Source organism: Talpa europaea (assembly GCF_964194135.1).
Source record: "Talpa europaea genome assembly, chromosome: 12".
Lineage (NCBI taxonomy): Eukaryota > Metazoa > Chordata > Mammalia > Eulipotyphla > Talpidae > Talpa > Talpa europaea.
This window is the reverse complement of record NC_140079.1, coordinates 11,269,554-11,291,636: the sequence shown is the minus strand read 5'-3', so window position 1 is coordinate 11,291,636 and position 22,083 is coordinate 11,269,554. Positions and strand designations below refer to the sequence as shown.

The window sequence follows — 22,083 nt, the reverse complement described above, 5'->3', positions numbered from 1 at the left end:
GCATTATATAGAAAGCCTTGCACACAAATGTCATGATAATCTCAGCAATCACCAAGTACAAAAGAAACAGAAATTAAAACATTCATGTAGGTACATAATGACATGCCAACAACAAAAAATGCTAGCGAAACACAACTGGAATCCAGAGGACAGTGGGATGAAGCAAAGGCTGCATACAGGCAAAACCAGGACTGACTCTTACAGAATCAATGCAAAGTGCTAGAGTGGTGGGAATCCCACAGGAAGACTCCCCTTCAGCTTTAAGTGGAAACTCACAGTGGGGGTAATGGGGAGGTAATGGGACAGGGGAGAAGCTAACTTACAAGGCCAAATTAAGTGGATGAACAAAAGGAAGCACAGAAGGTCACATTAAAAAAAAAAAATACTAATTTGACAGAGGTTCACAGGAAGATGACTAAAATGAACAGTGGGGCCCAACTATGAGGTAGATTATCCCATAAGCCAATTCTGAAGGTGACAAGGGTTTGGGACAGAACAGCAGCAGCACTCTTGGGAAGTGATAAAAGAGCACTAATGAAACTGCTAAATGTAGAAGTGACAGCAATCAAAAAAGGGCACTACCCTACGGAGGTTCAAGTCAAAAAGGTCAAATTCCATTTCTGCCACTTCACTAAATGTGGAACATTAACAAGCAAACGAGCCTTTCAAAGCCTGTTTCCAAACCCACCAAATAGGGGGTAATTCTACACAGGGTGCAGGGAAAGTTTAAGTAAATGAGAAGTGATATTTAAGTTGCATGGCAGATTATAGCAAACCAATAAATGTTCATCACTTTCTGAAACTTTTACAAAAACACTGTTGTCGGCAAGAAATTTTTGGAAATTAGCTAGCAAGGTTTAATTCCCATTTTTAAATCAAGCAATTATGGGGAATTAAACAAACAGCTAAATAAACCAGTACTCTTCTAGCAATTCATCAGCCGACTCATCATTCCACAAACAAGGGCATTACTTTTTCCATTGAAACCAAAAGTCTTACAAATATAAACTATCCATAACCTAACAGCTTCTGTGTAATATCTCCGAGAAACAGACGGCATAATACGAAAACAAACAAAAACATCACCAGTTACCTACACAGAGATATCCATCCGCAAAGATCACTTTAACAGTGACTTCCATCTAAAGACTCGACGTGAAATAAGTATCTATTGTTAATAGCACTTTTAGTTCTATTTGTAAACAACCAATTCATTTCTACTTGGCACCATGCCATCAAATTATTGATTCTATCTTGACATCAGTGCAGGACCCCGAATATGAAAGCGCCATATCAACGATGCCATATCATATCTTAATATAAACTTGTTTCCTGAGTGCGACCTTACCTGAAATTAATGAAACACATCAATTTTTCTTTCTAAATGGGTCCAGATTCAGAAAAAGGCTTCATTTTTAGTAACTACCTGACAGTGCCTGGTCATGGCAAAGCTTTAACCTGACCTTCCTCTTATGTTTCACCAAGTGGAAACAGTAACAGTTAAGTAACACACACACAAAAAGTTGTGCTCCCTCGTTTCTACTTCTACTAACCACAATAACTGTCAGTAGACATTGCTACTGGCCCTCTTTTTAGAAGTGGACACGAAGGCTCAGGCTACCTATTGATCAGAATAGAAACAGCTCCCACACTAAAAACATCCCTTTCTGTGACCATGGTTTTGCTCCTTCTGTGCTCTCTGTGTAAAGTCCTCTGTTTTCCCTTGTTATTAACTCATCCATCCTTTATGGCACAGCTTCCCAGAAACATCTTCTCTGTGATGGTGCTAATATTAGAGCTTTAAAACATTTGGCTGTGTGAACAAGTAAATGAACAGAAAGCCAGGATTCTGTGCTGAAATGAGCTCAAGTATAAGCCTCCGAAACTCACTCAGTAGCACATTCCCTCACACCCCACAGGGACTCAATAATTCCTTCCACTCAAAAAAAAGAAAAAAAAAGAGAAAGGGGCAGAGAAGGAAAAGGGTAAGAGAGAGGAGGTACGGAAATCCCATTTCCCGTGTATATGAATCTTGATTTAGAACTCAGAAATTTTTATGATACTTATATTGAAATTACCTCACCTATGCTTTACCACCGATGGTAATTTCTTGCAACACTATAAATTTTTGTTAAAAAATGTAAGACTCAAGATAATCAATTCTAAGGTACAAAGAACAATCTGAGTATCATTCCAATACAGATTAAAACTGAGCTATGTTTACTGTTAAAAAAGTTTTTAAAAGGATACTTGGTAAACTAAAATTAAACCCACCTTTCAGTTTCATTTCTAAACAGGGAAAGACAAAAGTATATACTTAAATTTCTCCTATTTAAGAAAATGTTTTTAAATTCTTTTCAATATAATCATTTCAATTATATTCAGGCTCTTTGCTAACACTATTTCCCTAGAGGCCAAACTTCCTAGACACCCAAAAGCCAACAGAGGGCCCAAACAAAAATCTCTTCCCTGTGCCCAATCACTCCAGCCATGCTCTCTCTCACCCGTCTCTTTCTGCTCCATCCCTCAGGATTTCCATCCCAGTGCTAAGGAAGTCTATTTTTGGCAATATCTGGATCCTGTCAAATAGAAAAGAACTGTGACAAGGCAGACTTCCAGATGACATTGCTTGCACCTAGCACAAACTACCTTTCTTCTCCATTCATACCCAGGTCTAAAAAAGAATACAAAATTGGTTAAGTTTTCCAAGTGTCTGCACACAATGGGTAGAACACAATTACTTACAGTGTTGTCAATGACACTGATATTACCTATTTACAGACAGTAATTCGCACAGAAATGCTGTTAGACAGCCCAAAAAAAAAAGCATAAAGAAGGTGATTTGGCATCAGAGGTAAGTACTAAGTACAGAGGTTTGAGTACTAAGTCCAATCCTGAGACCCTAGACAAGTCATTTAAAAGCCTCTACACATTTTTTTAAAAAAAATCATCTGTCTTCCCTGAGGTAAGGATAAAATGCAACTTACAAGGAAAGCATTTGTTATATGGTAACACACCAAATGTCTTATCAATGTTAATGATTACTGAACAAATCCCATGTAATCGACATTCCAATGTGCTCCCACAAGCTTCAAGTCTCAACTGAGTTCTACAAATCTTTTCCAAGGGGGCAAGAAAGGAAGAAAAAGATAATCAAGCCAGAACAGTCTATGATGTAAGTAAAGAAACCTGCGCCTTGTGTATCTAATATGTTGTCCCTAAAGACCATTCTAAAACAGGAGCACCGAAAATATTTGCACAGAAGCAGCAGTGCCTGAAAAAGCACATAGTCTCCCAAGGGGAAGATGTTCACTGATATGTGTAAGAATAGTATTACTTCCTATTTGGAATGCGGTTTGTTTGGTTTTCTTTATCAGGTCTGTCCTTAAAAACAGATGATAAAGGAAAACAGCAGCCTCCAGTGATGGCTGCAATACAGTACTAAAATATAAACTGCAAGAACAAAGGCTAAAATAGGAAGTCGATGGAGACTGTGGATACAAAAAGCACACTCAAAACCAAATGCTTTGAAAACATGAAGAATCTATAATTTGAGTGTAAATAAGTACCAATTTTTAGATAATTCAAAGGGAGATGACTGGTAATGTTGGCAAGACTAGATAAAGCAAAAAAGTAAGTCAGTAATAAGCCTTTCTATTTCAGCTAAAGGAAGATTAAATTTAACTCTCTTTATAATACTAGGGAACACAAACACATAGAAAAAAACAAAAACATTTTTATTAGTACCTCCAAATCCTACAAACTGCCCCAAATGCTCCTCACATGACACATGCTAGAATAGTTCCAACTCATTATAGGAAAAAATATCATGTATGTACTTTAAAGACAAAAGTTTTAATAGTATACTATGCAAATGTATTCTTAGTTAACAGATTTTTACATCATTACTTAGATACTTTCATTTGCTATCTAAGCTATAAAGCTTGGCCTGCACAGGTTTATCATTTAGAGTCAAGTAAGTTCTTTGTGCTCATACTTACAGAAAGTTCAACAATACCTTTTGGATCACTTTAAGTCAATCAGGTAAATCTTACATAGCTTCAAAATACAGCTTTTTAGGAGTAAACCCTATATATATACCCTGTATGATTCAGAGCAAACAAAACCCTTAAAGTGAAAGGCTATATAAGAAATTCTGTAATTCACTCACTCTTAAAATATTTGTGAATTCTGCATTAGGAGCTAGACACTGAACAAAGACTGGTAGACAATTTCAAGAAATTCAGAATCTACTAGGGAAGGCAGACAATTTTGTATAACCAGGGCTATAAAAAACACATTACAGGCCAAGACAGTAACAAAATTATAAATTAACAGGGAAGAAATCAAAATCTTCACAAGAAAAAGAAGAAGAGGGGTGGGGGTGCAGGCGGGCACTGTGGAAGGTGATGGAGGACTGTGGACACTTTGGTGGTGGGAAAACTATGGTGACCATACCTTAGGGAGAAAATCCTATATAGTGAAAAAAAAAATAGACAAGAATGTTTAAAAAAAAATAAACACCTCTGACCCTTACTTCACACCATAGACAATGAAAGTTACATTGAAATGAATATGACCCCTAAATGTTAAAACTATAAAACCTGTAGAAGAAAACATAACAGAAAATCTTTGTGACTTCAGATTTATCAAAGATTTAACACAAAACATATATTAATTATAAAAGAAAAAGTGAAATTTAAAATTCAGAATTTAAAATCTTTGCTTTCTGGAATATTTTTAAGAACATAAAATCATAAGCTGCAGATTCACAGGAAATAATTACAAATCTGTAGCTGATAAAGGATGTGTATACAGACAGAATATATAAAAAATTCTTACAACTCTGTAAGATGGCAAGTAACACAATTAAGGGGGCACAGAATGGAGGCTAGTGGCAAATGATGTGAACAGACATTTCACCAAAGAAGTCATATGGATAGCAAATCAGCATGTAAAGAAATGCTTATCACCACTACCACTAGGGAAATAAATATTAAAACTAAAGTGAGATACCTCTATCTATCCACTAGAATGGCTAAAATTTAAAAGACTGACAATAACAAGTGCAGCAAGAAACAAATGAACTCCGATGTACTGCCTAAAGAAATAAAAAATGAAACTTACAATTTGGAAAACTGGGTAGTTTCTTGTAAACTTAAATACACACTTACCAGCAACCCCACTCTTAGATAATCACTCCAGAGAAACAGAAAAAGTATGCACACAAAATCCCATATGTGAATGTTTATAATGGCTTTTGTCATAACTACTGAAAAAAGGAAATAACCCAAAGCCTATTTTTAAGCTCTATGGTGTATGTATATAATGAAATACTTCTCAGTAATGAAAAGAAACAAACTACTGCTACATCCAATAACATTATGCTAAGTAAAAGAACCAAACTAAAGGCTACATATTTATGTCTCCATCTGTTATCCTGAAAAATGCAAAACTATCAGGATGGAAATCAGATAGCCTATTGCCAGGAGAAATAATTGACTGCAAAAGGGCACAAGAGACTGTTACGGGGTGATGGAACCCTTCACTCTCGACTGTGATGGTGATTACACAACATACATTTGTCAAAACTCAAGTTGAATGTTTCCAAAATGTTAATTTTACTGTACATCAGTATATCTCAACCTGACTTTAGCAAGCTTAAAAAAAAAAAAAGCTTTACTACATATTTTCATATGCAACCTGAGCCATTAACACAAGACATAAGCCCTATTTTTGTGAACAAATCATGAGCTATTACAAAATTATAAAATCATTCCTTTATAATCTTAACTCTAATTACATTTACATGTTCAAAAAAAAGGGTACACAAGATAATTTCTTTCTAATGAACTAATCATTTCTTGTCCTTATTTCACTTGATAAAAATTGAGACTTAAATGCAGACTGAAAATAGCTCAATCTGAAGCACAATGGGAGAATACAGGATTCTTGGTCAAGAACATGAATACTAATATCAAGATGTCAAGATTCAAATTCCAACCTTGCCAGTAACTGCTATGCAGTTATTGAAGAACTGAATGAGATAATATTTTATAAAATGTCTAATACATATTAAGTATGTCTGCTATCTTTTTAACACTTCTTATTGGTTTACTTAAAGAAACACCTTTCCAAGTTTCATCTTTCAATATTTCCTACCGTGAGTCTTAGAATTTTATTTTGCATTTTATAAAAAGGGCCCAACTTCATTTTTTCTTTCAAGTCTCTGTCACAATCATCGAGAATATAGGCATACAAAATAGAAAGGGGAATAGGTAGGGGAAGGAAAAATATTTAGTGTCCACCTTCAAATACCCCAGCTTTATCTGCTTTGTCTTTTGTTCCTCCTACGGGGAACATACAGAGAAACAAAAGACCTACATGAAACTTTCCACAGGTGGCCTTCTTTTTAGGATACTGGATTGGTGCCCAAAAGCAAATGTCTCATTAAAATAAAATTCATGTTTAGAGAGATAAAACTGTTGTAAGGAACATTTGTAACAAGTCAGAGAGTAGTATGTTAAGAATCACAATAAAGGATCCTCACACCAGAAAACTTGGAAATCTCCCCATCTTCCTTCAGGTTAAAATCATGACTTTGGTTACTTCTAAAACCATCAAAAAAACAGTAAACGACAAGATCACAGTGGGGTTAGAATTCTTGGGCACCTACTCCATGTTTAACTACGGGGAAGAGGGAAGAATTCATGGCAAAGAGAGCTATTCTACAAATTTCTTACAGTTCCTAATTCCCCACAGATCCTCCAAGGCAACACGCAGTCAAAGAAGTGGTGAGAAGTAACAAGAGAACTGCATCAGGAGTAAACTTACCTGCATCGCTTTATTCTCTTTAAGGTCCAACCCAAACACATTGTGTCGCTTCACCTTAAAGAAATCGGCATCAAGTCCATCTTCCTCCTCTTCATCTCTGTCCAAGAATTGCACAGGAACTTCCTTGAGCTTCTGTGCTTCCTTAGTGTTAGGAACAGGCTGAGGTTGCACGCCCAGTTTCTCTTTCATTTTTCCTTCTACATCTTCATACTCTTCTTCCTCTTCATCACTGACATCACTAGTTGGTCTGTACTCAGGCCCTTCTGGTCGTTTGCCACCTTTCTGAAAGATAGACATCTTCTCATTGAAGTAGGCTCTAAATTCTTCCACTTCGTCACTGGTGAGGGAGGGAGCCCTTGGCTCAGTTACTTCATTATGTTGGTTAACTACCTTGATGGGTTGTTTTTGCATTTTCTGAAGAAACCTTACCCGTGGTGCCACAGCAAGACCAAGAGACCTTAAAATGGGAAAATGGAAATAATTATCACAATACTCTGATTGTTTATGGGCATCATGAAACAGTTACTCAAGAGCTGAGATCTATTCCTGGAGCTATTCTGTAAAGAAAATGTTCCTCAGAGATACAACTCAATCTTGATAGGCTGGATGATCCAAAAGGCAATCCAAAAAACACTGAACACCTTTTTCTGCCTTCCCAGAACTTCACAAATAAAAAGCAAAGGTCTTGAACAGTAAACAAGTAAGACTGAAATTTTTGGCAACAAAATGCCCCTACCGATGATGATAACCTGTGCCTCTCCTGTATGGTAATACAGGATAGAACTTCACGTGGAACACAAAAATTAGTGAAGAACCTCAATCTTGAATTGTATTCAGAAGTGGAAACATTAGAGACTGTAACATAAACAGACAAGCACCGAAAATGTATTATCCAAGGTATGTGGTTTTCTATCTATTATCTCAACAGACGGTGGTCTTACTCTTTCATCTAACAATTTAAAGAGTTCTAAATGTTACAACTGATAAACCACCTGTAATACTAAACTCACAAATCAACACAAAGAATAGAAAACAGCAGCTCACCCAGATACATGTTATTACACTCAATTGAAATAAAGATAAAAGTGCTCAAATTCCTGGAGAGCAAACCAAAGACCTTGCTTTGAAAACACGTATTTCATCACAGATTAGGAAATTTCGTGCCAACACTTTAAGTATGATTAACATCAAGAATGCTTCTATAGGATTTTGTCAATACTTGTCCAACAGGTAGGACCCAGAGACACTCCTCCAATGGTCTATCAAAAAGACAAGAAACACGGTGTTGGCAGAGAGTGTGGAAAAAAGGAAAGCCTTGTACATTGCTGGGGAGGATGTAGCCTGCCATAGTCACTACTGAAAACAGTATGCAGCATCCTCAAGAAATTATGTATGAAAATGCAGTATAACTAACGATCCTATTTCTGGGTATATACCTAAGGAATACAAAAACATTAATTCAAAGAGGTATATGTACCTTTATATTCAATAAAGCACTATTTTCAATAGTCAAGATATGAAAACAACCTTAGTGCCCAATGACAGATGAGCAGATAAAGATGTGAAATAAGCCAAAAGGAAAAAAATATATAGGATGGTTTCACTTATAAGGAGGAATGTAGGGGAACCAAATAAGGGACCAGGAAAAAAAATAATTATAATAAATTATAAATCAAAATTAACACTTAACTATTAATGAGAGATACTTTGCAGGGGAGGGGTAAGGAGAGGGATCAAAACAGGGGAGGGAATGTGTTCTTACACAAGGAACTATGGTGATGGTGCATGGGAGAAGTGATGGTGGGAATTTTACAGGTACTATATCTAAGTGAGAGGACAAAGCATGCATTGTACAAAAAGGAAGAACGATGTAAAATACATATAAAATAAAAAGTTTATTTAAAAAATTTTAAATGAAAATTTAAAGAAAAAAATTTAATGGGCACTCCTACTTTATAGCTGAAAAGGTTATAAAAAAAAAAATCCTAAAATTACTAAGTTAACACAAGAGCAAGAGTTCCATTTTCATGTAATAGTAACCTAGTTACCAAACAGGGACATTTTGCCATGGAAAATGTGAGTACCTGCAAAAAAACACCAAGAAGACACAAAGAACATACAGGCAGTAAGCAGTATGGGAACCAATCTAAAATAAGGGAAGAACTGACAAGAGAAAGAAACTAGCATTCAAAGCATAAAAAGACTTGTCTGTGGTAACTGGCCAACATTTCAGAGAGCAAGAGGAATACAGACTATTTAAAAGATTTCAAAGAATGCTTATCAACTCTTCTCCATTTCCTTTAAAGCCAAATTACTGCCAGTGAAACTTTAAGGAATGTGTGTAAGAAACTTCTTCCTGACAACAAAAACTAAACACACTCAACTAGTTCTTTATACTTTATAAAATCATTTTATCTGCAGGCCTTTAAAGACAGAATGGCTTAAACTAGGGCTCTCAGACCCAGATTTGAGATAAATTCCCTCTTGAGGATTCACAAATTACACAAATCCAACCACAATATCAATACTTACTGAGCATATTCAGGCATAGATAACTTGCTCACATTAAATACTTCTTTATCCTTCATCAGATACACAGAACGTATGTAGGAAACAAAGCACTGTAAAAATAAGAGGTTTAAATATATGACATAGGTAGTCAGAAATGGAAAGTGAATTTAAACATACATAAAAGAAAATTAATCAAAATGGATTCAGCACTAGTGAAAAACCTCAAGATAGCTGAGCAAATCTCTTCCACAAAAAGAAAAAAAAAAGCCTACATTTTTACAATTATAATATCAGAAACTTTAAATTTGGTTTCCAATTCATCACAGAATATCACCTTCTTAAAAATAGCTATTCTAGAAGTTAATACCATTTAGTTGTAACACAGTACAATGGGAAAACATGGGATTTAGAATAATGCAGATGATAATGTGAGTACGTATTTTACTAGCTAAGCAAGTTACTTGCTTCTCTATCAAACGGAGATAGTAATTTCTACTAAGTGTTATGAGAATTAAATGATATAATACATGTAGAATACCTGGCATATCTTCTGGAATACAGTAAATTCCAATAAAAACTAGACATTAAAAATTATCATTTTAGTAGTCAAATGATAAGTTTTCTAATAATATAAAGTCTTACTGTATTTAATTAAACGAACCTTAAAATCACATCAAGAAAAGTTTACACTTAAAGCTTTTCCTTTTCTATTATAATCTGAAGTAATTAATCATTATAATTTCAACTAAATGTCATCAACTTTTAATATATTTGTTCTGTTTGTATTTTAAAAAAAAACAACAAAAAAAAAAAAAAAAACCTACCTTTATGCCAAGAATGATACGAGCCAAAACTGAAACATGGTCCTAATTCTTGGTCAGTTTATAAAATAATATCAGACAACAAAAATGATGAAGCACATAGAAGCAAATGTTTAATTATACTTTGTAGTGTATATTTAGTTCTTATTTCCCATATTTCCTAAACTTCACACACTTTCTCTAATTTTAACTAATACTTTCTTCACACATTTCCCCATCTCCAGAGGTATCAAAAACAATGCATGGCTCCATCTCAAAAGTAATTTTTTCCCCTTCAAAGGTCCACAAGAAATCACCTCAGTTGCTTATCATTTTGTTCTATCCAGATTATAATCAAAAACTAGAAAATCACTTTTATGAAACTAGATAGCTTGCTGCTGCTGGCAACACAGCTAGCTAGCCATTCTGCTAAACCATGCGTGACACCCAATAAATCACATCATTTATTTCAATGTGCTGTCCTATAATCTTTGTTCCAGGAGACTCATTTGATGTATTCAAAGGGCCAGCATAACAACATTCTTTCAATATTTCATCTTTCCTGATTAATGATTGCATGACCTCCCAGCTATACAGTAAGTCACAACATATCAGAATTCAAGTCGATTTTTAAAGGTACATACTATTTCCAAAGCTTCTAAGAGATTCAACTCCTAACTTGAAGTGTATCTGCTAGACACAACACACATGCAAATGTTTGCATGCCCAAATACATGCTGAAAAAATTCTAAAAGAAAAAAAAAAATTATCAATTTGTTTAAAGTTCCTTTTCTTTAGATTTCAGGTGAACTTACATAAGTCCAATTTTGTAATTTTGCATAGTTCACTAATTAGTCATCTTCTATTTTGAATTTAATTTCTATTGATCTAACATGACAGTTCTGAAAAATCAGACCTGGATATGAATCTCAAGTCTGCTGCTTAATGGTCATGCGACCCGGACAACTGTAAACTTTCTTAAGCTACTACATACTCATCTATAATATAAAGTAATGATCACCTACCTCATGGGTTGAAGAAGATTAAATAACATGACTCATATCAAACTGTCATGGACTAAAGGCACATCATGGGCTAAATGCCAAGTACGAATAGTAAGCACTCAAATTTTCGTTTTCATTCTTAATGTTATTTTAAGCACAGAAATGATAATTTGATATAACTGAAGTTTTATTTAAATAAACCTTTGCTGAGGATATCCACTTCAAAATCACAACATAAATGCATAAGTACTGACTCTTTCTGCTCTGGCGCCTCTGTCTATTCAGGAAGCCCTCTCTCTAGCTCCTCTCTGTTCTTCTTCCTAGTCCTTCCATCTAGTGAAACGCAATCTATTCTCTAAGCCCCCCCCCAAGTCACTGCTGATGCACTATGGGAGACACAATGTAGACAGATGTGTTTTGTTGAACTTGTAACCACAATATAAATAAAACTGATGAAAATAAAGCGCTTCATGACATGCATGCAAATATTTCTCAAGTCAAAAATTGGATAGTTCTAAACACAATCCAAAAAAATTCCACATCTTCCTTCTCAAAAGAACCTACCAAGAACTGAAATGGTAAGTTTACCCAAAAGTAACATGTCTTCGTGTATTTGCTAATCAAGAGAGTTTCCAAGTCCAGGAAAGTAATTTGGAAATATTAAGTCATATTTATAGATCAAAATTTCATCCCTAAAGACAATTTACAAAAGGTTATATGCTTTCTAGAAATTTAACCTAAAAGAAGATCTAAGAGTAAAATAAAGTGGAGTTACAGACTTTATTGAAGCAATCAAAAGTTAATAACTTTATCAAGTATAGTAGAAAACAGATCACTGTGCACTTAATATTTGAAAGGACTTTTCCATATGTCTGACACTATGGACAACAGATATCTTTTCAATGTTTCCAATTATATATGTCATAATGCTATATAACTTTTTTAAATGTATGTAAAATAAACTTATCTGAAAATTATACTATTTGAATATTTGAAGCATAACCATGGCATTGAGAAGTAACAGACAATGATAAAAGTTAAGTTTATTACATGCTGCATTCCAATAAAGGCATCCAATTGAAAAATGACTTACCCTTTGAGCTCGTTCTTTTAAATCTTGATCTTGAGCTAAAAATGATTCCAATTTTTTCTGGACGTCTATAAGTTTTTCTGGATTGATTCTTTATAACAAGAAGATAAAGGTTAAAACTAAGACATCTCAGTTTTAGACACTGAAAATAGTATACAGCATTCTATTTTCTCAGTATTATTTTTAAATCTATTACATCATTTCTCATCTATGAGCCAAATTAGACTGAAATCACACAAGACATAAATTTGACTCTCTTGCGTATGAATAATGCAGGGAAAGAAATGAAAGATCAGACATTTTCTCTAAACACTGCATGCTGAGTGAGTGAAAGATATTTAGGTTAACATGACAATTAGCATTGGTTTCTGCCCAAGTCTAAAAATGTAGAAAGTAGCCCTCCTGGGAGATGGATTATAATGAAACTTAATGTCATTTTTAAAGGAATTTTCATTTGCAGTTAAATATCATAACCATTTCAAATAATAGACAAATAGCCAAGGGACATATATATTACTTTCTTTATCTAAAAAATAAGCATAACAGAATTACTACTTAACTCTGCCCAGGTAGGCTGTAAGCAAGAATGAAATTCTTACAAGGCCCTAGGTTTCACAAAAGAAATCCCATTTGTTCCCCTGCTTTCAGACTCAACCTTGTGTTCCTGCAAAGCTAGAGTAGTGATAGGTGGTGGTAGGTGGGATATTTATTTTTGTTTTTCAGCTACAGAAAACTTCAAAAGATACTAACGTATCTTTTTGTAGCCTCACCTACAGTCAATTAATGGCCAAACTTTTTTCATCTAAACCCTTACCCACTCTTCCCAATTATCTTCAGGAAAATCAAGTCGGGGTATTTCAAGGGTCCCAATACAAGAGAGACCCTCATCAATTCTGCTAACACTCAACCTTAATATTCTCAATGGCAGGAGAGCTTAATTCTCAAATGGACAGGCAACCCTAAAAATAGTTTGATTCAAGAGGCTTAATCTTTTCACCCATCAATGCTTCCTGAAGCTAACAAGCTCTCGTTTTCATCTTACTTTCTCTGCTAGAAGTCTTCTGGTAAAGTTAGGAAAGTTTAAAAAAATAAGTCACAAACCACACAGCTGAACAGATCAGAGGAAGTAGGGATTTAGAGATACATAAACAAGCATAATGTCATGGTTTGAACAATTCATATACCTTAAAAAAATAACAACCTAATTAAAAAATGGGCAGAGAATGTAAATAGAGATTTCATAATTCAAAAGAGACTTAGGCAGAAAACTCAGTATATAGACAGAATATCTAGACATACAGATGGCCAACAGACACAAGATGTTCACCATCACTTACCATCTGGGAAATGCAAATCAAAACAATGAGGTATCACCTTACACCTGTGAGAATGGCTATTTTCTAAAAGACTACAAAAAACAAGTATTGGTGAGATGTGGTGCCTCCTTGTACACTGTTGGTGGGAATGTAAATTGTTGCAACAACTATGGAAAACAGGACAAGTCATTTCTCAAAAAATGTAGAAATACCACATGATCCAGCTATTCCACTTCTGGGATTTAGCTGGAGAATATAACAACACTCATTTGAAAATATCTGCCTGATAATATGGATGGAATTTGAGAGATTAAGCTAATGAACTAAGTCAAGTAGAGAAAGTCAAATACTGTTTGACTTTTGTCATCTGTGGACAAAAACAAAAAGTAAATTTTTAAAAAATGCGTAAATTTAAAAAAAAGCTTAGACTCTAACAATAATCAGTGATAACTAAAGCAGCAGGGGGAACAAAGAGTGGGCGAAAGGGGTAACAATCTTCAACTACATGGCGGCGGACAGAAACTAGATTGTAGCGGTGATCACACTGCAACACATACAAATGTCAAAGAGCTGTGCACCTGAGCCTGAAACAATATGCAACTGTGATTGGAAAAAAATAAAAAACAGAAAATTATATTTTTTTAATGATGTCATGCCCTCTTTTTCCTAACAAAAACCAATACCAAGTAGTTCTTACTTGATTTCCTTCACAGGTACTTTCTTCTGGAGAAGCTGCTGCACCATCCCTTTTTCTTCCGAGGGAAGCAAAATTAATAAAGCTTCACCACCCTCTTTATACCTAAATAAAACAAAACAAAAAAAATCAAGACCTCAGCAACCCAATATGCAGTTTACATTTTCACAGAAACAAACTCACCGATTAAGTAAATATTAAGAATAGCTTTTTGTTTCTGTGACAAAAGAAAACTAGGGTTCTGAACACCATATATCAAATTTTTATCACTAATATTAATTCCTAGTAACTTGTAGGCTAAACCACAGTAGAAAACCTAGAGCCTAAGACACAAGCCAATTAAAAGTAATTTCTTAAACAGCTCTATACCTTCAGCAGAAACAGTTTTCCATTCAAGCCACTGAGGCATTGTAATAAAATCAGTCATTTAATAAACATGGCACCCCATACAATAAGGAAATCAAGTCATTCAGTTATAGGAAATGAATTTCCACTCTGGTTAAAAGCTTGCCTCCAATCCATGTACTTCTGTCTCCTTTCCTCATCTAGTAAAATCTTATTTCAAACTACCCCATTAGAAGTTGGTACCTAAGAGAACCGCCACACACCCACAATTACTCAGACTTCTTGTGCTACCTGGCACAGACTTCCCTGACACCTCAAGGTCAGCTATTATAGGCAAAGAGTAAGAGAAACCAGAACTGGCTACTTGCGGAAATCTTTTTAAGGAATACAGAGAAAAGTGTTCTAAAAAAGCACTCACTTCAGTGCTATAAAACACGAGGGGCAAAATTTTGATGGGTAACCAAATAAACTACTTACTAAGAAATTCTGTCCACACACTGGGAAGACTACAAGGAAGTACAAGATGCATGCCCCATCCTCAGTGACCTAACAATCCAGCTGACTAGAGAAGACAAACACACCCAAGAACAAGCAGTTCAAGAGAACAGCCCCAAAATGGTAGGTTAGTACATGTCAAAGGCCAACAATCACAGCAATTAATGCCATAGACCGAGAGGTGAAAGACAGCTGAGGGTCAGCCAGAGAGAAACAAATATAAATATGTGATAGCAGATGGAATTTGAGATGGGCTTTGAAAATGGTTAGAAAGGAAAAGCTAAGTGCTCCCAAGGGGGAGAGACTGCAGGAATAAAGGAATGGAAACCAGAAAATATAAGGTAAACTTGAGAGAGCACACAAAAGAGAGGAGTAACTCCAAGGAAGTCAGCACACGAGAGGAAACATCAGGAAAGATTACTGGACAGGTCTGCCAGGAGGATCTAGGATGCCTATGTGTAGAGATTCAATACCACTTCTGCAGGCAGAATTAAATCACTAAACATTGGAAGGAAAGACTGCCTTTGCTGACTTACTGTACTAAACCATGAAGGCAGAAGGACAATTTCTAACCACTTGTTAATGTCAAACCCCCATCCCTACACATCATGTGACCTTCTAATGTAATGCCTTTACACAACTGTTTATGTGTACACAGACCCACAGCAAAGTATGAAATAAAATATCCAAAGTGTTAAAAGATCTCTTTAAATAAATTTAAGAAAATGTGAGAGGTTGCCAGATGCCAGACACTAAAACAGAGTGATAAAACATACATGCTTCTGGCTGTCACAGAGCTGACTCACTCTTAGGTCAGATGCTGAAACCAGCACTACCCAAGTGATAATGTAGACATATTGTTATAGGGCAGCCCCGATATTGAAAGGGTTGCCTGGCTGTGGGTCCTCACCCGCGCGCTTCAAAGGGACTTATCAATACTCCACTACAGGCATACACAGAAGGTTAATAAAAGGTTTATTTACAAGGGAAAAGGAAATAAGGAAAATGTACAACTCAGGGAGAAAATAGGGAAATAAAGTCTTTAATGCATCCTACCCGATCCGCCGACCTGGAAACCCAAAAAGCACTCTCAGAGCTGGCCAGACGCTGCGAGCTGGCGGAAAGCCAAAATGGGGGACCCCCTCCAAAGCCCACGTGTCTGGCTTTATACCAACCTGACTGCTTAACCCCACCCTCAGGTCCCAGCCATCTTCCCTTTGGTGGTGATGGGATTTGGAGTTCCCAGTGTCTTTGGCTTTGGCCTAGGGTGGGGGTGGAGTCCACAAAGCCTGTATGGAATTAGCTTGAAGACATCCTTTTCCCCCTAACAATATAAGGAGCTAAAAGAACATATAGGGCACACTGCTAAATGTAGTTCAGGAATCAAAAAGCTACCCAAGAAAATGACATTTAGGAGCTAAGACCTAAAGAATAAAAAGGAATGAGTTCAACACAAAGGGAAAAAACCAAGTTTCCCAGGATAAGAGGCACCAATTGAGAGTGTTCAGGGTAATGCTGTCTTCACATGTTTACTCTCTCTTTCTAGGTTTTTTAAAGGCAGAGGTGTTAGGCAATAGAAAAAAGTAAAGCTGAACACACATTTGCTATTAAGTATCTGTTTCGTAACTAAATGACAATACCAAGTACCTTTCTCACTGTATTTTAACAGAGTAACAAAACTCCAAAAGGTTCACCTTCATTTATCAAGAAGAAATAATTTAAAGTATTCCCCCTAAAGCGGTGTTGGGCTAAACCATCTGTAAAAACAGAAATTATCAGTATATGAAATCTTGAGGTGACACCTTGAGCAAACACCACAACTGCGAGACATCACACCTTCTGAAGCTCTGCGATCACACCAAACATAGGTTAAGGGTAAACAGACAGAGACCAGTTAGTACTGACCACGAGGCAGTGCACCTATCAAAGAGCACCCAAAGCAGCCAGATTTAAAGTCAGTTATCTTCAGAAGTAAAAAGGCTTATTTCAAGTGATCCAAAAAGGGACAATGAGGAAGAAGAAATTGGTAGATGAAAGATAACTAATGTTTTTAAGATTCTATTTCCAAATTCAAAGCTGGAGAGATTAAATAAACAGGGTCCCAATTGTGACAAAGGGGTCAGAACACTCCTGAGGATATTTTAAAGAGCATCCTCTGAAGGACCTGAGTTTCAGACAGACGTGTGGACAGCAGTGTAGCTACCTATATTTACCTATATCTGGGTGCCATTCATGCACCCAGAGAGAACTGGGGCAAAAAGGTGATGACGAAAGTCATACAGGGTCATACTGAAACCTTAAAAAAAAAAACACCTATAGCTAACAGAATGTAAATGTAAGGCTACACAAGGTTATGACAGAATGCAACAGTGGAATTTAGAAGCAATTCCCAGAGGAAAATAGAAAAAAAGGTCCAAAGTCAAATCCCTTAAGGGCAGCATCTATTAAAAAGCCATTCTACCTATTTCACGTCACACACATCTTTTTCCCAGAAATAATGTAAAGCACAAATTATCTCCCACATACCAACACTCAAAAATTTCCAGTAAGCTTTTCTTCTAAAAAGAAGACATATGCACATTTTACTTCTTTTTAATGCTTACAAGAATAGTCTATCCATGCATTAGTTTTTAGATTTCAAAAGCAATATTCAAGGTCCAAGGCTAAGTATATGTATGAAGAGAAATAAATGTTCTTCATAAAAACTAAATTTTAAAGCTCCATATATTTAGACAGATTATTTTAAGAGACATTCTAGGCACCATATAAAAAGCCCTGCAATTGAAACACAACAAAAATCTCATTTTCACCATCAGTATAAATACCACATTACATTATGTAACTCTTCAAAATTCATAAGGAGCTTCATTTTACATTAATTAGCCAACTGTAAAAGCAAGGAGGCAAATAAAAAGCAAAGTTTCTGAAAGGCCAAGATGTTGGCCTTAAAAAAAAAAAAGTTAATTGCTACGTATCAGACTTTAAACTTCCAATTCATTATTGTTATTTTTTCAACACCAGGGTTCCCTCCAAAAAGAGGATCTGAGCTCAAACTGATCATGACTATCTCATGCCATGTGGACCCTCGCCTCTATATCCTCTAGCTCATTAGTATTCCTCAGTGAAACAGGAGTGCCACATATTGGCTTTTGGATCCCACAGGTAATTCTCCCATTAAAATATCCTTGAAACAAAACATGGTTGAGAGGAAGAGAAAAAAATGTCCAGTCATTCTGGCAATTTGCCATCCACTCAAGAGCCATTAATCCTCAACCATTCAAATTCAGATTCCCTAACTCAAGTCCCTTTCTACTTAAGCCTTTAGTCCCTTGACTTTTGCTCACTCATCCCCAAGGACTGCTAGAGCCTGATCTGGACGTGTTTACAGCTATCTGCCTTTCCTAGTTCTCCCAGTCTGGTTTTCCAGGTTAAGTCATGTTATAAAAGAATAGAATAGAATAATTCCATCTAGAATTACTCTTTTTTTTTTTTTTGCATTTAAAAAAATTACACATATAAACAGGCATAAGAAATTTTTCTAGGTGATGGGATTTGGGTAGTTTGTTTTGTCACTTTTTTAGAATATTGAAACCTTAAAAAAAACCTATAGCTAAAAGTAATGAATAAGCATTACTTTTGTAATAAAAGCAAGTGATAAAAAGAGTAAAAAAATCTGCTTTCTGAATCTAAATCTTTTGAGTCACTTATTTAACACCATCTTAGTGCTACCAATGTTCGTGTACCTCCTTGACTACCACATTTGAGGACATTGTGAATTTACCTTTGATAACACACAAAATTTCTACCTAAGCATTTGGTGAGTCAATGAACCACTGGAAGTTGTATAACAAATAAAACACTGGATCTGGAGTCAAAAGAAAGGATCTCACATTCCCACTGTACCATTCACTAGGTTTATAACCTCAAATAAAGAGCAACTTTATTACTACATACTGCATTCTTATCAATTAGACAATCTAAGTGAAAAAAAAATCTACCTATTGGGGTTGCCCTGTAACACTATGATTCTAACAGTTTTTCACAATCCAAGTATAGTCAAGAGGTGGAGAGATGGAGAAATTGTGGGCCACACTCTTGCTATCCTACAGTGCTACTGTCTTTTTCCCCTCCCCTCTGTGTCTCCTCCTATTCTCCCTGGCTTACCTGTGGGAGCCAGCCCCAACAGTCCCTGCCACTGTGGAGAACAGCAGTCAGCTATGCAGGGGCAGCCAGAGAGCCACAGGATCCAGAGTCCACCTGTTTGGCTGCTCTTGCACAACACGAAACAAATGAGAGTGTATTCCAGAAAAAAGGGCATCTTTAGACCCATAGCAATGTGAGATAGATGGTTCATTTAAAAGCTTTAAGCCACTAGGTTAAATATTAATTCGTTGCACAGCAATAGATGTAGGATTTCTGATTTACGAGTCTAAGTGAGGATCTGTGAGATCGCAAATGTCCATCCCGTACCAGCCCTGGTCTGAGCACTTGGTGTATCAATTAGGTAGGCAAAGTTCCTTGCCTGTACAGAGCTTTCATTTCAGTGAACAGAATAAGAACCGTTATTACATAAGTAAGGCTCTGGGGCCTCCCCTGGTGGCCCAGGCGGTTGAGCACCACGATGTGAAGCTGTCCGCAGAATCTGCAGTGCCGGTTCGATCCCGGCCGGCCGGCGAGGGTCCCACATGGTGCAGCAGACCTCTCCTGTCTCACCCGCTGCTACCTTCAGCAGTGTACCTTCAGACACAAAGTCAGTCTGCCTGTTGTGTTCTCCACTCTGTCTCTGGTAAACCCTCTCACCCTCCCGCACATCTGGCCTGTACCCCGGTTCTTGTATAAATAAAATGAAAAAAATAAATAAATAAGGCTCTGATGTATTTAAAGGTGTTAAGCACTATGGAAAAAAAGAAAATGGGAGCAAGGTAAAGAGGAGTGGTTGGGGGAGGTTAAGAAAAATAACCACGTGGATACTTGAGGAAAAAGCATGCCAGCAGAAGAAACAGGTAATTTGAAGACCCTAAGGCAAAAACACACCAGGCACATAGGAGAAACAGTAGACCATGTAGAGCATAAGGAACAAGGTGGCATAATATGAAACAGGGTTGTGGCAGGGGGTGCTGAGTAGTACAGGCCCAACAGGTCATTGGTTTTCACTCTGTGAAGTGGGAAGCCATCAGAGGAATAACAGGACCTGACTTGTGTTTTAAAAGGATCTTTCTGCCTGCTGTGCTGAGAACAGACAGCAGGAGAGCTAGGGATAAATGCCTGAGAAATATGTCAGAAATATCAGCTCCCTGTCTACCTCTCGTCCATACTAACCAGACTCTGCCCAAGCTCCTTGGTGTTTCTTGATGCAAAACAAAGTATTAATTCTGCTTTTATTAAAGCTTTAAGTTCTGTATACCAACAAAGGCAAAGGGCCTCTGTAAGGAAGGCCATATAAGGTAGCACCAGCCTCGATCTAGGGGGAGAGGAGCTAAAGACAGAATTATCTTAGCTCTAAGCTAAAGAAATGACAATTTTCACTAGCAAATATCGTTCATATCATATATCTAAGGTATACACAGTAAGCTTCAGTAAATTAATGTTCATGGAAATTGTCTATTTCAATTTACAAGCAAATTAAAGACACAATTAAAATATCCTCTTCATTATCTATTGCATAAAGCAACAATATTTTCCACAAACCAACCATGAACTCTTCACAAGTTATCACATTAGAAATTTTAACTACTTTCCATTTTCATATTTGTTGTTGATCTCAATTGCTGCCAATGAATCTGCAGGATAAAGGACTGGCCTATGGTGCCCCCTCGTGGCATCACACTCTGCTACCTAAATTTTCCCAAAGAAAATACAAGGGCCACAAAATAGAACAAGGCAAATAAGGCTCAGTTGAAATACGGTTGAAATTATTTACCAGCACTCTGTAGAAAACTACACAAATACATTCCCATCATATGTTATTCCCATCTTTTATATATCTTTATATATACATACAAACATGAATAAACAGTAGGAAAATATGTACGTATATGAGATGGAAATGAAGTTATAAACTCTCATCTCCCACCTGAAGACTCTCACTCCCCAAATAAAAGCACTTAAAAATTAAGAGTATCTCTTGTATACCTATTTTCCATTACCAAGTCATATATAAGAAATGGGCATTAAAAGAGTTTGGTTTTGAGTACCAAAAACTGCAAGCCCTAAAGACAAACATTTTAAGTGGTATCATCATCACAGGATACAGCTTGATAAAGCCACATTCACATCCCTTACCTCCTGTGTACCTAAAGGAGATCATTTTGTTAAAAGGGGTATGGATGGTTCAAGGAAATTATTCTCAATTGTTGAGGATCAAAAGAATTTTACACGAGTAAGTACCTCGAGCCAACAAGTACCTGAATCACCCCTTTCTTGTCATTTAGTTAAAACACAGAATGGGGGGAAAAAACAGATTCCCCAAATTGTAGTTATTTTGCCACAAAGCACTAAATTCATTTCTCCAAATTCATACATTATACTTCAGTTCTAAAAGCAAATATTATCTGGCAACCTGATTTTAATTACAGCATACACACAGGATTTTAATTAGTTTCAAATTTTAATTTAGCTTTTATTCAATTCAATTATCTATCCCATGGCCCACAAAACTTTGTAATTATCCCTAAGCCCATTAATGACAACTTTTAAAGTGCAATTTGGTCATTTTTTATTGAACTGCTGAAGAAAAATTAGCACTACATATCCTAAACCTTTCCACTGACTATACTTCTAAAATAGCAATTCAAAATATTTTTAATTGGTTATGGAGGGTCAAACACGATTGTACTTTTAAAATTAATGACCACATTAGAAACTGAATTACACGTGTTTTTAAAATTAGTATTCTCTCTTCAAACACAATCGTGATGTTGTTCTACCTCCTCTTCATCTCCAGTCATTAAGACCAATTTAATATACATCATGATGTGTTCAACTACATAACTTT

At 36.1% G+C, this 22,083-nt stretch overlaps 1 protein-coding gene across 1 annotated transcript in view; it reads right to left on the bottom strand.

The window, feature by feature from the left end:
- Window positions 1-22,083, bottom strand: part of DDX10 (DEAD-box helicase 10) — a gene marked incomplete at its 5' end in the record, with an annotated part of 219,133 nt that overhangs the window by 169,765 nt on the left and 27,285 nt on the right. Inside the window, 4 exons of the mRNA XM_084251435.1 lie at window positions 6,835-7,291; window positions 9,367-9,455; window positions 12,243-12,330; window positions 14,253-14,354. Of these exons, the coding sequence (XP_084107561.1) occupies window positions 6,835-7,291; window positions 9,367-9,455; window positions 12,243-12,330; window positions 14,253-14,354 (736 nt within the window). The remainder of the gene's footprint in view (window positions 1-6,834; window positions 7,292-9,366; window positions 9,456-12,242; window positions 12,331-14,252; window positions 14,355-22,083) is intronic.